Source organism: Alosa sapidissima, chromosome 1, assembly GCF_018492685.1.
Source record: "Alosa sapidissima isolate fAloSap1 chromosome 1, fAloSap1.pri, whole genome shotgun sequence".
In the NCBI taxonomy this organism is placed as follows: domain Eukaryota; kingdom Metazoa; phylum Chordata; class Actinopteri; order Clupeiformes; family Clupeidae; genus Alosa; species Alosa sapidissima.
The window spans coordinates 52,426,352-52,441,404 of NC_055957.1; the positions used below are offsets into that span (position 1 = coordinate 52,426,352).

At 47.7% G+C, this 15,053-nt stretch overlaps 2 protein-coding genes across 10 annotated transcripts in view; one reads left to right on the top strand and one right to left on the bottom strand.

The window, feature by feature from the left end:
• paxip1 (PAX interacting (with transcription-activation domain) protein 1) overlaps positions 1–11,609 on the top strand; it is a 28,603-nt gene extending 16,994 nt beyond the window's left edge. Inside the window, exon 15 of the mRNA XM_042071191.1 lies at positions 11,599–11,609. The gene's annotated coding sequence lies outside the window, so the exon portion shown is untranslated. The remainder of the gene's footprint in view (positions 1–11,598) is intronic.
• Positions 1,774–15,053, bottom strand: part of si:ch211-207d6.2 (sickle tail protein) — a 52,822-nt gene continuing 39,542 nt past the window's right edge. For 4 of the 9 annotated variants that reach the window (XM_042071134.1, XM_042071117.1, XM_042071161.1 and 1 more), the window contains 12 exons: positions 14,729–14,904; positions 12,545–12,681; positions 11,972–12,119; positions 11,083–11,590; positions 9,915–10,185; positions 9,184–9,440; positions 8,461–8,667; positions 7,715–7,834; positions 6,868–6,942; positions 5,077–6,756; positions 4,310–4,441; positions 1,774–3,768 (listed from right to left, as the gene is read on the bottom strand). In XM_042071134.1, coding sequence (XP_041927068.1) covers positions 3,085–3,768; positions 4,310–4,441; positions 5,077–6,756; positions 6,868–6,942; positions 7,715–7,834; positions 8,461–8,667; positions 9,184–9,440; positions 9,915–10,185; positions 11,083–11,590; positions 11,972–12,119; positions 12,545–12,681; positions 14,729–14,904 — 4,395 coding nt within the window. In that variant the 3' untranslated portion in view covers positions 1,774–3,084. The remainder of the gene's footprint in view (positions 3,769–4,309; positions 4,442–5,076; positions 6,757–6,867; positions 6,943–7,714; positions 7,835–8,460; positions 8,668–9,183; positions 9,441–9,914; positions 10,186–11,082; positions 11,591–11,971; positions 12,120–12,544; positions 12,682–14,728; positions 14,905–15,053) is intronic. The other 5 variants (XM_042071125.1, XM_042071176.1, XM_042071152.1 and 2 more) reach the window with 5 other exon arrangements.

The window sequence follows — 15,053 nt, forward strand, 5'->3', positions numbered from 1 at the left end:
CCTGGATCCCAAGCTGAGTTGCAGAGAACCGCTGGAAGTGATGTCCTTAAAAATATGATACTATATGTGCTGTAGGAGTGCTGTTTGCTGTTTGGACTCCACCACTTGCATATCCAAGGTCATGCTCCACATAATTCTGACAATATAAGTTTGCAATTTGTTTACCATAGGCTATTTCCCCATCTACCACTGACCTTAATCAGTGGGTGTGCAATTTTACTTTTGGTTGGTGTGGGAAACTTCATATGGATCACGACACTGCACGTGCAGAACTGGCAAACCTGGAATTTAATGGCAATTGAAACCCATCACTCTGTGCCTGCATAATGGCCTACTGCCATGGTTTGTTCATTTTCAATTCTGGATTGTTTACTACACTACTAATACTGCAGTTCTCAATAATGAAAAAGAAAATATCAAGTAGGCCTACTCTGCAGCACTAAATATGATGTTCTAATGGTTATTGAAGTGGCAGGAATGACTCATGCCAGTGTGAAATAATGATAAGTTGAAAGATAATTGAGGATCACAAAGTGGTGCCAGCAACTTCCCCCCTTCACTGAGGCTAATTAACACCCTTGTTAATTCCAATTAACAATGCAAATGAGGAGTAATCTTTGATTAACTTGCACAAAGTTCCTTGTTGGTTTGTGAATGTCCTTAAAGATTTACTCTGTTGATGCATCACTGCAATAAAAGGCTAGGGAAAATAATAATTACTCCTAAACGTTAGAAGGACTTACATTTTAATTACTGAGGTTCCTCCCTCTCAGACGCATTTCAACAAGCGGACTAACTTTTACCCCCATTATTAATACACAAATTACTGGCTAATTACAGTGGATCTGCCATGGGATTCATTAAGTAGGCTATGGAATTTCTAAAGGAGCTAATTAAACGGGCAGTGCCATTTATTTGATTAAAAAACAGAACTAGTCTTGCCATTTCCACTGCTCCATTTTGACGTGAAACAATGGCAATGGATAAACCATTTTATTGTATGCACTTTTATACATACATAAATAAATAGGGAACTGGTGAGATACTAAATAAATACAAGTTGAAACCATTACACCCCTGCTATGATCACGCTCAGTGGCATCATAATGAATAGTAAACAAACGACTTCCCATGTCTGATCACTTGACAGTTCATTGATATATCTTCTGAATTAAGATAATCATTCCATGACAAGGTCCAGATTAATATGCCAATCATGATTGCACAAGGGATGTTTGTGAGCCACAAATGGTTACTTTATTTGTACTGGAATACTGGAATTTTATTTTTATCATATTAATTGCTTTTCTCACAAGATAAAAATGTAACCAAATTGTCTGGCATGTTTGATATTGCCAAGATATCTCAGAATTCCTTGACCAAGAATTTGTTCCCTATTCTTGACTGACAAAGCAGATACCAGGATATGATGGGTGCAACATTACAGTGAAAATACTCTGAATATCCAGTTGTCAACATCTTATTTTTGTCACTAAATTACAAAAAGAGTGCATTTGGAATATAGGTTACTTGGCTGCCAATTGGCTGACAATGAAGTAACTGCTAGCTATTGTCTTAAAATATATTTATATGTAAGAACCTCACCTGTTTAAAAAAAATAATGAAGAGTTCCTCTAATTCAATATGATTAAACATTATACACATATGATCACAGCTGGAATTGCAACAATACAACCCTGATTATCATTATGATATGATATTACATGTGGGCCAAACAGGCATTTTGAAAATGTTTCACAAATACTCAAGAAATAGGCAAGATTTCATTTATTGCTAAATGCTATATTGACACATACCACTATTACTCCTGAAGCACAAAAATGTAGACATATGTAAACACAAGTTTTAAATGATTTCTCTGTGACTAAAGTAAGCACTCAAATCAGATCTATATTAAAATTCAAAGTCCAAACAGATTAAATCTGTACTACAAGCAGGCAGCCCTTTATTAGGTCAGACACCTTCACACACATTTTCTTCCACAGAGCTTTGTACAGGTTATACAAGCTTATAAAATTAAAAGAGAAAGAAATCAACTATTTACAGTATTTTGTGCAAACAAAAATGTAATCTCAAACATCTGAAAGGCATGCATTGAAGTAAACTTTGGCCAAATCAACCAAAATATCTCTTTTTTTTCTTCTAAACATTTTGCATGTTTGCTCATGATCACATACTGTGGTATCAAAACCAGTGAGTCTCTACAACTGCACAATGAGAGAGACAGCTTTGTGTGACAGTGCCCTGTCACAGGCTTAATCACACAGTGGCTCTGATGCACAGCATTGTCTGTCTGTCAGTGTAAAATGAACACCCAAATGCTTTGGTATGTTAGCACAGACACTGAGGAGGACAGGTTCCACATTGGTCTATACTGGTCAGAGAAATCATTTGGCAGTGCATAGGAACCTGTGCGATACCTTTTACAAGTAAATGCTGCCATTTCAGCTCCCTTTCAAAATCAATTCAAACTTTATATGAGTGTCAAAGCATTGCTATAGTATGTCTATGGCCACTTTTAAGCCAAAGTAGGTGAAAATATACTGCAGTATTGAAGTCTTTTTTCAAATTTCAAAAATATTTTGTACATTTTTTGTAGTGATCTATTTCAACATGATCTATTCATTCCCAAACATATTTATATAAAATATATTCTCAATACCATCCATTAAAACTGCTAACCTTTTACATAAATAAAAAATAAACATCTTCCAAAGCACTGACTGTCTAGCACTAAATCTAACGGGTTACATATTTTCCTCCCTCTTGCATGTAATGTAAGCCAAGAATTAAATTATCTTGTGAATACAGTGAATACACTCATCAATACTTGTATAGACGCACAGGGCAAAAGGCTTTTCTCTAGGTTACACTCTTATCTCATCACACATCAAGCAGCCTTCCAGGCAATTTACACCCATAAACAGATTCAACTGATGTTCAGAACATGAACATACAGATAACACTATAAAACAACATACAATGAAGGAGAAGGACAAGAAACAGAAGTTAAAATATGACTACACACACATACAAAAAAACATAAAAAACAGAACATGGAGGTCATGCCATGTCCCTGGAGGATGATGTTGGTGTGATGGCAGGCGGAGCACTGCTGCCCCCCTGTGGCCGAACGCTGCCGATGCCGTGGAGGTGGGCTGCCCGGCCTCCCCTGCCGCCCTGAGCCACGGCCGTGGGGGAGAGTAGGGAGGGGGAAGAGGGCGAGGAGGAGGAGGAGGTGGAGGTGGGGGACACGGAGGAAGAGGAGGAGTAAGAGTAAGAGGAGGAGGAAGAGGAGGAGTAGTTGAGGCCAGAGGACGAGGTGGTGGGGATGCTGACGGGGTGATGGGATGGGGAGGTGTGGGGGCGGCCATTTTGAGTCTGCTGCTGCTGCTGCTGCTGCTGCTGCTGCAGGAGAGAAAGGGTCTGGCCTTTGCCCCCGTGGAGCTGGAGGGAGTCGTTGGAGGGGACGGGGCGGGGGAGGGCGTGGGCTGAGGTGCGAATGTGCCGGCCAAGACTTAGACACGGAATGGAGGACTTGGAGGGGGAAATGGGGGTGGAGGAGAGGGCAGAGGAGGAGGAGGAGGAAGAGGCAGATGATGGATTAGTAGGCTTAGACATGTTTGAGTTAGGAGAAGACAAGCTACCTTTTCCAGAGCTAGGACAAAAGGCTGGGATCTTAGAAGCAGGTAAAGCAAGGAAAGCATGTTTACTATCCCCATCAGTTTTCACAGAACTCCCGTTAGCCTGCAAACAAAGATGCCGAAAGACATGGAATGTCAAGTAGGATGATTACACAGCTCCATGATGATTATTTGCTTTTCTTTTTTCTCATTTCACCAGTATGTACTGCAAGACATTACTTGAACACAATTATACATTTTCATCCAAATGAAACACATAGGGGGCTAATACACAGCTGTGGTAAAACACTACTGGATTTGTTTCAAATGATCTTTCTTTTGGCTTGACAGCAATACTGCTTAAGAGATTCAAGGAATATAAAATGACTGTTCTCGTTAATGTGCTTATGAGTTGTTACACAATGAACATGCTCAAGAGGGTGGGGGGGGGGTGGCATGGTAGAAGTGTATGGAAACAGTTGTGACCAGCAAGACAAGGAGAGAAGGAAACATCACAGCTGATTCACATAGGCACAGTCCACTCCACAAGAAAACATTCACGGTTCACACTTTTACAACGCTGAACAAAACAACTGTTTCTTTCTGCCATTTTTAATCAAGAATGAGTGTCCCTCCATAAAACTGCTGCCTTACAGCAGAACTACCTGTCTGAACTGCCTCTGGGTATCTTGGAGCTTTTGTGATTTCCCGGCTTTCTCCGCGCTCGCGCCGGGCTGCTGTCGGGTCTTGGGTGAAGGCAGCGTGGGTCTAGACGTGGAGGACGAACCGCCGCTGTTCTAGAATGATAAACAGGAAGACGGTCAGCGAATCGGCCAACGTGTGAGCCGACAGCTCCAGAGGCGAGCAGAGCAGGAGAGATTTCAGATTATAGACATAATTCTGGAAGGAGAAAATTGGCGGCGGCATGCTTAAGTCAACCCAAAAGAAAACCCCATTATGACTTTGAGTCAAGTCATGCACAATGAAGTTCATCAAGATCAAGACTTTCTTTCTGGGAAAAAAGAGAGAGTTCATTGGTCTATGCCCAAATTCAAGCTTGAGAGGCCAAACAAATATTAGGACTGAACACATACACACACACACACACACACACACAAATACAGACACACACATAAACAAACATAGCGAGAGAGAGAGAGAGAGAATGAGAAAAAAAGTTAAGAAAAAGAAAAAAGAAACCAAGAGACCCACAAATCAAGTCCATAATCATGTCAACCCGAAATCACACACAGGACTCAGAAGCAGAGGGAATCCCAGTGTTTGTCCCACTCCCAGCACCTAGGAAAACACTTGTGATTTAATAAATCAGTGATTAGAGTTGGGGGTGGGGGAGGGGTGAGCCCACAAGCAGACCCAAGGCACCGGCGTTAAAGGGGGGATTGGGGTGGGGGGGGAGCAGCTGGAGAGAGACCTGTTTACTGCTGGCGCTGCTGCTGGAGGAGGAGGAAGACGAGGACCCAGATGAGGGGGAAGGGCCAGAGGCGGAGGTGGCCGACGGCCGGGGCAGGAGGTGAGGCTTGGCCTTCTTCCGCAGAGAGGACCCCTTCTGGGCCTTGGATGACTCATGAGGGGGGGTGCGCTTGGAGGGACTTCCCTCCGTCTGAGAGCAGTCGGAGACTGACCGCTTCACCTTGGTGCCTCCCCGTGGGGAAGAGGGCTCCTGGGGTGGGGTTTGGGACTTGGGCCCCATGTCACTGATGGTGCTCTCTAGTTCCTTGATGGTCTCCTCCAGGCTGTCAAGGGTCTTGAAGGTGTTCTTACGGATCTCCTCTGTCCGTCTTTGGGTCTGAGGTGCCACTTTGGCTTTTGATGGAGTAACCGGTGCTGAAGAGGAGGTCTGGTTGGCCTTGGATTTACCGTGGATCTCAAACCGTTTGGCCACCTTCAGCTCCTTGGTGGTGCCGTCCAACTCTTCCTCGTCCTCGTAGACCACCACCTGCAGGGTCTTCTTGCCCGTTTTGGTCCCCGTGCGAAGCGCCTGCCCTATGGCGGCCAGTTGCTTCTTGGGGAACTTGAATTTGAACTTCTTCTTGGCGTCTTGCTTTGGGTCGTTCAGAGAGAGCTCGGGTATAGAGCCGTCGACGGCCTCGGGGGACAAAGGCTCCGTCGGACTCAGGGGCTTACTGACCTCAATAGCAGCAGCAGGCCTCTTTGGCTTCAGTTCAGCCTTGTCTGTTCTGGCCAAACCTATACCAGTTGCAACAGTTACCTCTCTTGCCTTGATCTCTTTCCTGGCTCTCCTCTCCAACTCCTCCTGCTGCCGCTCCTCCTCCTCCTCCTCCTCGCTCTCCTCATCGATCCTGTCCTCCGACAGCATCCGGTCCAGCTCCTCCTCACCCTCGAAGATGGTCGACAGCCGCTTGTAGGCCTGCCGGATCTCCATGGGCTCATCGAAGATGATGATGACGGGCTTGCGGTCAAAGCCGCAGTCCTCGGGTGCGCACACCGTCTGGTCCATACCTACTTTGACCGTCTGCATGTCGCCACCATTGGTGTTGTTCACTAGATCTTTGTATTCCCCAGTGGACAGTGCCTGCACTTTTGTCTGGGTGATCATGAAGGCAATGCTGTCGGTGGACGGGGGAGGGGGGCCCTCCTCGTCTGGGAGGTCTGGGCTCAATCCGGACTCCTCCGCGTACCTCAAGCGGCCCCTATTAGACCTCATCACCACCTCCTCATTGACCAGATTCTCCCCGTTTGGTGCCGTGGTGGCCTGCCCACCCGGAACGCCATTCACTGGCTTCTGAGTAACAGCACTGGGTTTGGCAGGCGCAGCGTTCCTCTTTTGGGCAGCCTGTGAGAGCACAGGTTCTGGGTTAGGGCTTCTCTCTGTCTCAGGACAGACTGGCCACGGCCCAGACCTGTCTGTGTGCTGTGTGGATGGCTGCGCGCTTGGGCATTGGCCTGCTGCTTTATGGGAAACTGTGGGGAATTCAGCTGATGTTAATAACTTTGGCTTCTGGGAAAGGTCAAAAGCATTCGCATGTGCCACCTTGGTTTGGGGAAGGGTTCGCTCCCTGCCCTCCTTTTGTTCTGCTGTGTCTGCTGCAGGATGCTCATTGGAAATCTGTCCAGTGACGTAATATATCACCTGACAAGACAAAAAGATCACAGCACCCTGAAGACAGTGCCAAGCTAATAAAACATGGTGGTGTGGTTTCCAAATGAAATACAAGTAAAGAAAAGGCGATAGACTATTTACCCTGGAACCTTGTGGAGTGGAATCCTTTCCATCCTTAGTTTGGTTTGTCGCTTCACCCTGGTGACCCGGGGTCTGCTAGGATAGTTTATTAGCATAGCATTATTGACTCAAATGTTCTACTTGGCTGTACTTGGGAAGAATGAGGAATGTGCCCATCTTAAAATGCACTACAAACCAATGATCTTGTGTCAGTGGCAAAGAATAAAGAATTACACAAAGTGCTTGATGTTTCCTGAAACTGAACACAAAGCACTAAGCTACATGACTTTTTCACAGGCATTTTCGTCTGATGGGCAAATGACACCGTGATTCAGAAAAAAATGAAAATGACAGTTTCATCAGAAAGGGTAATAGGTAGGTGATCCTGCTGGAAATGAGAGATTAGGATTAGGGAAAATAGCATGATTAATCATATCATTACAGTCAGTGAGGCATAAGGGTGTTAGAGAGTGTGACATGCTCTCATTGCAAACATGTCATCGGAAAACCATTACGTCATCTATATACAAAAAAACAGAATGCATTCAAAAGAGAGCAGAAACTCTAGAAACAGAACAGTTAGACAGCTTTTAGACAGCCAAGTGCACAGACATGGCACTTGGACCTGGTCTCATTCAAAGAAGAAAAAAAGAAATCTGAAGTAGTAAGTTCAAAAAAATGTAAAAGCAGTTAGTGGCACATCAGCATTAGGGGCATCAGCATTCAGAGCCGGGCACATGGAATCCTAACTACAGCGCTAAAGCTACAGCCAGGCGAGGGGTTAGGTGGGCAGCTCAGCTCTACTCTCGGCACTCGGCTGCTGCCAGTGGGGCAGCAGAGGGCAGTTAGATGGCACTACACCCGTTACCTTTGTGTCTTGGGGTGTGTGGGGGGCTGGGGACTCTGGCTCCAGCACCTCCAGCTCAACATTTGAGAGGTCAACAAAACATTTTGCCTCTAACTCTTTAACGGTGCACCTCTCAAACACCTGAATGGGGTTAAAGCACAAGGCGGTCAGGCCATTGTGGACACATTTTTAGAATAAAATGTCATATGAAAATTCACATTGAACGTAATCTCCAGTCATTTTAATGTTGAATTTCCATATTTAATGTATTTACATTTGAGCTATACAATAAGCTTTAATTTTAAGCTGAGTGAAAAAAAAGGTCAATATGTTAGAGAGAGAACAAAGTCCAAAACCATGTGAGAAGAAGTAACCCAAGAGCTTTTTAAAAGGACAGAGAAATCTGCTGTTCTCCCATTTCACCAAAAGAGAGCAGCATAACCGTAGCCAACAGGAACAAGCCAAGAGTCACTGGTGCCGATGTACATGCAGCGCAATGCATACTTCTATCTTTTCCAGTCTTTTGACATTCTTTCCTCACCCTTTTTATCTACTGCAGTCTTTCGGTACCTCAGCCTGCACCTGAGTGTGTGTGTGTGTGTGTGTGTGTGTGTTAGTGAAAATGTGTTATTCAGTGCTTTTTAACCTATCAGTCCTCTGGGTTGTGTTATCTCTCCCTGTTTGTTTATGTGTGTGAGCTTGACTGAAAAGACAGGAGGGCATGAGTGTGTGATGAGGAGATCTGGACCCCTGACAGTTCCACTCACCTGCAGCTCGGCCATGATCTTATCTCCCTCATCCTCCTCGTCACCATCGGCCAAAGAGGGAGCGGCACTGGCGGCTGCCCGAGGAGTGAGTGGGGGGGCGGTGGCTCCAGTGGGCGGGGGGCTCTGGGGTTTGGGCTTGATCTCTGGGGGCACCTTGAGCGCTTTGGGCCGGGTGGACTCCTCCTCCACCTCCTCTCCCTCACCCTCCTGCAAACACAGGAGCACACAAAAACCCAGCTGGAGTGCGACCGACATTCTGCCCCCCTCCATCTCGCTCTGAACCTCTGCCAGGAGGATGAAATTTCAGCAGGCAGCCATTGCACACCGCTGCTGCTGATGCACTGTGTAGGAAGTCCTACCCTGGGCGAGTGTGACACACCCAGGCAAACTAACTTTGCTACACTTTTTTCATGAGGTTTTTCTTTCTGTTGCCCGTATGTGAACACATGCGTCTGGGAATGTGGCTTGACAGGGTGGTGACTCAGTCAGCTCAGTCATTTCTATGGTGACACGCTTTCAAACACACACACACACACAAGCAATGTGGAAGTATTTAGTATGTCCCTCTAAACAATGTTCATACCCTGAAGACATCTATCTGCATTAGTCAATCATATTTTGCGGTAAACTGAATAGAAACAAACTCAGGCATGCGTGCACACACATACACACATGAACCCACACCCACACCCATACACTTTCACACACAAAGGCCACCCAAACCTGAGCGGAGGTCGAGTCCTTCCTGTTGTGCGAGGCGTAGATGACCTCTCCTGACCTCCCGGTGGTCAGGCCTGATCCACTGGGGAAGAAACGGCGGGGTGGGGGAGGGGGAGGAGACTTGCTGGCCTTCTCTGCTGAGCCGGCCCTCGCTCGGTCCACGCTGGGCCTGTGAGGCTTCTCAATGGCTGGCCTCTGTGCTCGCTCCGCTGAGCCGGCCGCTGCCACTGGTTTGTCAGCTACGGGTTTTGGTGGCAGCTCTGAGAGAGGGGTGCGAAAGACGTTCAGTGACACACACACACACACACACACACACACAAAAGGGACTTGGGCGTACTGTTTCATTTGCATAGCTATTTAGTTTAGACTGTTTAAAAAGCCTTGTATGAAAATACTGGTAATGCAGTGCTAAATGCAGAGTGCTTGAAAATGGTATAATTTTGATTTTGAGATGTGGATATTTTTTACAATTTCTTTTTAAAGTAGCTACTTTTCTGCAACACCTGCCTTTTAGTGCCTTGCTTAAGGGAACATCGGTGGGTACCTGGAATCAAACCAATTACTTTGTGGCTTCTGCTTGCTAGCCTTGCTAGCCAGTTCCATAACCACTGCACTTTTATGGTTTCTGTAAAACTTTCAATTTCTCTTCAGTTCCAATGGTTAAGGCAGTCTCTTGAGAGATTTGACTTAACAAATAATTTCCCCAGGGTATGCGGGACCTCTCATGTCCTTACCAGGAGCAGAGGCTGCGGGTAAGGGGGCCTCCACCTCATCTGGCTGGGGCTGCGCTGGCGTCTCCCCCTGGGCAGGCACCTCTAGGCTGGGGATGGCCTGCATCAGGCTGTCCTGGGTCTGCTGGAGAAGCCTCTCCATCTCTGCCCCATCAGGCTGCCCTGGACTGGGTCCAGCCTGCGGCTCTTCCTCCTCCTCCTCCTCTCCCTCTTCCTTCTCCTCCTCCTCTCCATCTTCCTTCTCCTCCTCCCACTGCCTCTCTGGGGATGGTGGCTGCGGACAGAACACAGGTCATCACGCGCGGCTCAAGACCCCCTCGCCACCACGAGGCCTCAAATGAAAAACTTGTTCTTTATGACCACTGATGGTTGTAATCCACTTACAAAGACTAAACTTTGCTGTTGTGACTGCAGGAGCTGCTTTAATGCTTTAACTGCTTTAATACGTGCCCATACATACTGAATACAAAGGACAAGATGTCCACTGGCGGTTGTAACATCAGACTGGTCATAAACAAAGAGAGAGGGCTGGAGGTAATCTGATTTGCTATGGTGCTCTCTGGGCTACCCTTGGCTCATGATGACTGGACTCCTTTTATGATTAAACCTTGTGGTGAGAAACTGTTGCAACGCTTTAGTACGAATACACCAGCAATGCATACAACTTTTTAATGGGGAGTTTTGATAGATTCTCCTTTGCTTTCCCACATTAATGTGTTATACACCAGGCTGTATGCTTGGGTTCTGTAGCTAAGAAATGTTATTTGTATTTACATGCTCTATTTAGCCAGAGCTCTGTGGTGTTCATAATTTATTATGGCACACAAAAGGCTTCAGGCGTTACTGGTGCAGTTCAGTACGGTAAGCTTTTAAATGCTTTGAGAATAAGATGATAAACAGGGGTAATTCACATGAATTTACAAAACGGTAAAACATTTTTGATATGAAATCAAATGCATCTCATCCTTGATGACCTGTAAAAACTGCTTGAAAGCAAGGAGCGTGGAGCCTAATCATTAGCATAGTTCTTCAAAGGCACAGCATTTTAGCTTTGATGCTGACTACATTCCTGCACATGCCCTCTTTTTTAATGTTTCTGCACAGATGAGTCGTGACTCACACACCCTGCATGACCTGCTAACACGCTCTGCCTCTGACCAGTGGCACTGACCTCAGTGCTGGCGCCTCTGTGTCTCAGGCTGCCCCTGCTGCTGCCGCCACTTGGGGGCTCTTCGGTGCCGAGGGGGGGCGGTGTGTCCGAGCCACTGGTGGTGCCGGAGCCCGGGGCGTTCTCCGCGTGGCCAGCCCTGGGCAGTGTGGTCCTCTTCTGCAGCGCGGGGCTGCTCTCACGGCTGCGAGGGCTCACCTTGGCCACGGTGGGAGAGTCGCGCGCGTGCGTCGGGGTGAGTGGTGGGCTGGCGTGGTGGCCGTGGCCGAGGCTGGCCGAGTGCTGGCAGACGGGCGCGGAGACGGGCGCACTGCGCACGCGGTGCACCACCACCGGCGAAGAGGGCGTGAGCTCCGAGCGGATGGCGGTGCCGGCCGGCGACCGCGGCCCCAGAGTCGGGGAGCTCCGCGAGGAGCCCGAGGAGTCGGAGCCGTCGGCCGCCACTGGAGACGCCTCGGCCGTCACGGCTCTGGTGGGCTCTGGAGAGGGCAGGACTCCCTCAGTGGCACATCTGCACAGAGGCAAAGAGTCAGACAACACCCAAACAAACAACAGCAGCAACAACTCTGCAGCAGCCTGAGGCCATGGCCACTATTCAAACATGTTTGGCAGTACTACACGGTTCATGTCCACACTTGTCTGTCTCTGTCACAACCTCCTTCTGGGTTTACACTGCACTAGACTGATGATGGACTCCCCCCTGACTCAACATTACCACCACTCAGCATTTGCCACTCACAACTCCACTCTTAGCCTGGTAAGCAACCACTCGTGAACTTCACCATCAGTACCCCCACCTTCACACCCACACCCACACCTCACCCACACACGCACACCTCACCCACACACACACACACACACATACACACACTTCCCCCAGTCCCAGAGATACCTCCTGAGGCAGCTGAGGGTCTCCGTCAGGGCCTTGACTCTCTTCAGCATGCTGTCCATCTTGTGCGGCTCCTCTTTGAGGAAGCGCACGGCCTCCACCTCCACCCGCAGCACGGAGCGCATCTTGGTCTGCAGCCCCGGGAACTCGCCTGAGGGGCGCACACACCCGTCACATGAGTCACACAGGACCAGCACTCACACACCAGCTGCTGGAGCCATCTAGGCATGCACACACTCAAAACATGCAGGCATATACATATCTGTTTTTGAAATGTGCTGGAGAGCATTACAGGTTTAGATTGGGTGGTCATGACTTTTACAACTTTGTCTATTTTGCCAATTGTCTCATAGCATTACAAAATGATAGTGTGCAATTCTAACAGTGATACCATTTCTATCGTCAGGGTTTTTAGTGCAGTGTTTATGGACAGTCAGCCACATTCCAACACTGGTTTTGGCAGTGCAAGTACAGACGACTGTTCTGGGCTGCTCAGTTTTTAAGCCCTTCCCTCAGCCATCTGTGAAAATGTCAATGTTAGCTCGAAGGTAAGTGCGAGTCCCGAATCACAATCACCTTTGAGTCCAGCCAAGGCCTCCCCCACTTTCCTCAAGTTGACCGCTCCCTCCTCCACATCCTTCAGCGTGATTGGCCGTTGGGTCATCCTAGAGGCGGAGTCTTTCTTCAGCCTCTCCACATACTTCTCCAGCTCCCTTTTGTAGTCACAACAAAAACAGCAGCATCATTAGCTGAGCCTCTCCTGTCCGTACTCAGGCCTCGTCCCCTCGCTATACACTGCTGACCACAACGTAAACAAGTCACCACATCAACCCCCTCTCCTTAAAATACTCTACATGAGAAAGACCACAGCGATTTGGTTGTATAAGAGAAGAAAAAAAAGAAGGAAAGAAGAGACTAAAATAGTTTGTCGGAGAGGGGGAATGGATCTCTCCAGAGGATTACCACCACATGAGCTGAATTTATGTCAAATGTTAGATGACAAGGACAGAAAAAAAACTTTTTTTTTTTGTTCCTTGAGCACAAGCCAAACACAAAGTTAGAGGGGAAATATTCCCACGATCGAAGCTTGGGTGGCAGAAGTGTGTGTGTGTGTGTGTGTGTGTGTGTGTTGGGGGGAGAACCAGTTTAACATGCTCAGGTGGAGTCTGTTGACAAAAAGTCTCAAAGGGAGCAGCAGTGGCTCCAACTCTCTGGAGTGACTAAAGGCTAAAGAGCAAATGGCCACAACCCAGTGAGAGCACAGCTCACTACAGAGCCTCAGCAATAACACCTCTAAAGACTCCCTCCCTTCACATCCTGGCAGATTGGCAGGGTTTGTCAACGCTGGCTAATTCCAAGTAACCAGCGGGAGACAGAGCTCTGTGCCCTGGGGGAGCCGTGCGCGCCATAGCTTGCTCTGCACAATTGCTGATGTCATTGCTCAGTGGTGAGGGTGTGAGCATTGACTGTGTGTGTGCGTGCAGGCCTGAGCTCTGGGCCGCCCCTAGGGATCTGCTCAGGACACAGACGTGGCTGCATGTTCAGGCAGTGATCATTAGCACGGCACAGCCACTTGCATGTCTTTTTCATGAGTATGAGTCTTTGTGTGTTCAGCCAAGTGAACTGAGACTAGCGGAGAAACATTTTGCCTCCAATTTGGTTTAAGCAAATACGCACCAAGGAGCATGACCTCGAAACACTGTTTACGTCCATCCTCACAATGCTTGTTTTGCATTCTGTTTTTTTTTTATCTTAAGTTAAACACTATCTACATAAGAACCTCTCGTCTGGTTTCTCTGCTGAGGCAACAAGCTGAGGCAAAACCAAATGACTGCACAGCACTCCCCACCCTGACTCACACACACACATGCACGTACACACACACACACACACACACACACACACACACACACACACACACATACACACATACACACACAAACAAGTATCTGGTGGGACTTTTTTAACCCGACTGGCGGTGTGGGCCGAGCGCTGGCATGGTGCCAAATCAGGCACTGGGGTCAGATATCTCGTTATATCAGCCCCTCATTTCCTGACACGTCTGCTCCTCTGAGATGTGGCTCCAAACAAAACGCTTATCATGGTACGCTCGGCGGCAGGCCGCGGCCATAATTACCCTATGTGCAAATCGGGAGAGAAGACCTGCTTGCGTTCACATTTAAAGGGGGGAAGCACAGGCTTGACAAATCACCCAGTCATGACGGCAGCCAGTGGCCAGTGTAATTACCGCTCCCGATGGTAACCTTAGATCACACACATCTGATTTGGGTGGCGGGCAGCGCACAGCTGGGGGACACAGAGGGCCGCCAGCACCCACATTCTTTCTGCTTCGGCTCCATTTCTGCCCTGTCACTGGCTAATGGCTTTGAACAAGCCAAAAAAGCTGTGCCGCAGGACTTAATTCATCAGCCCCGAGAAAGGGGACTCGCTGTTTCATTAAACATCTACAGAGGTCATTACACTCTTTAAACAGAGAGCTCATCAAGATTTATCAACCATACTAATCACCATTTCAGCTGTAAATAATAATCAATAAACACATTTTAGCTATTAACACATTAAAACTATTTTTATACAAAAGGAGCTACTAAATGCATTTGTGTTTATTTAGGCTACATTAATGCTCTCCACAGCCCCATCGTGTCTATCTGTGGACTGGTACACAAAAATATGCCCTGTTGGCAACATACACTTTCCCACTTTCCCAAGCGACTCCAGTCAGGGCGCGGCGTCTCTTACCCCAGCTGGATGAGCACCTTCTCCTCCATGGCCAGGTACGTGTGCCGCTCCTGGTCCACCTGGGACCGCTGTTTCTGCACCGGATCCTCCAGGTGCCGCAGCATGTCCGTGAACCGGCCAGTGATCTCCTGCTCGGCCCGCCGAAGCATCACCTTCATCGAGTCCTGGTTCTGGAGCTGTAAACGGACCACATGTCAACATCAACACTACTTACTTAAGAGGATATAAACGCTAGTCCATAACACAGCCCATACAGATCCAGTATGTACAAATAACATTCATACCCACACAGTGCTCTGTTTCATTCACTCATTTTGGCAGGGGA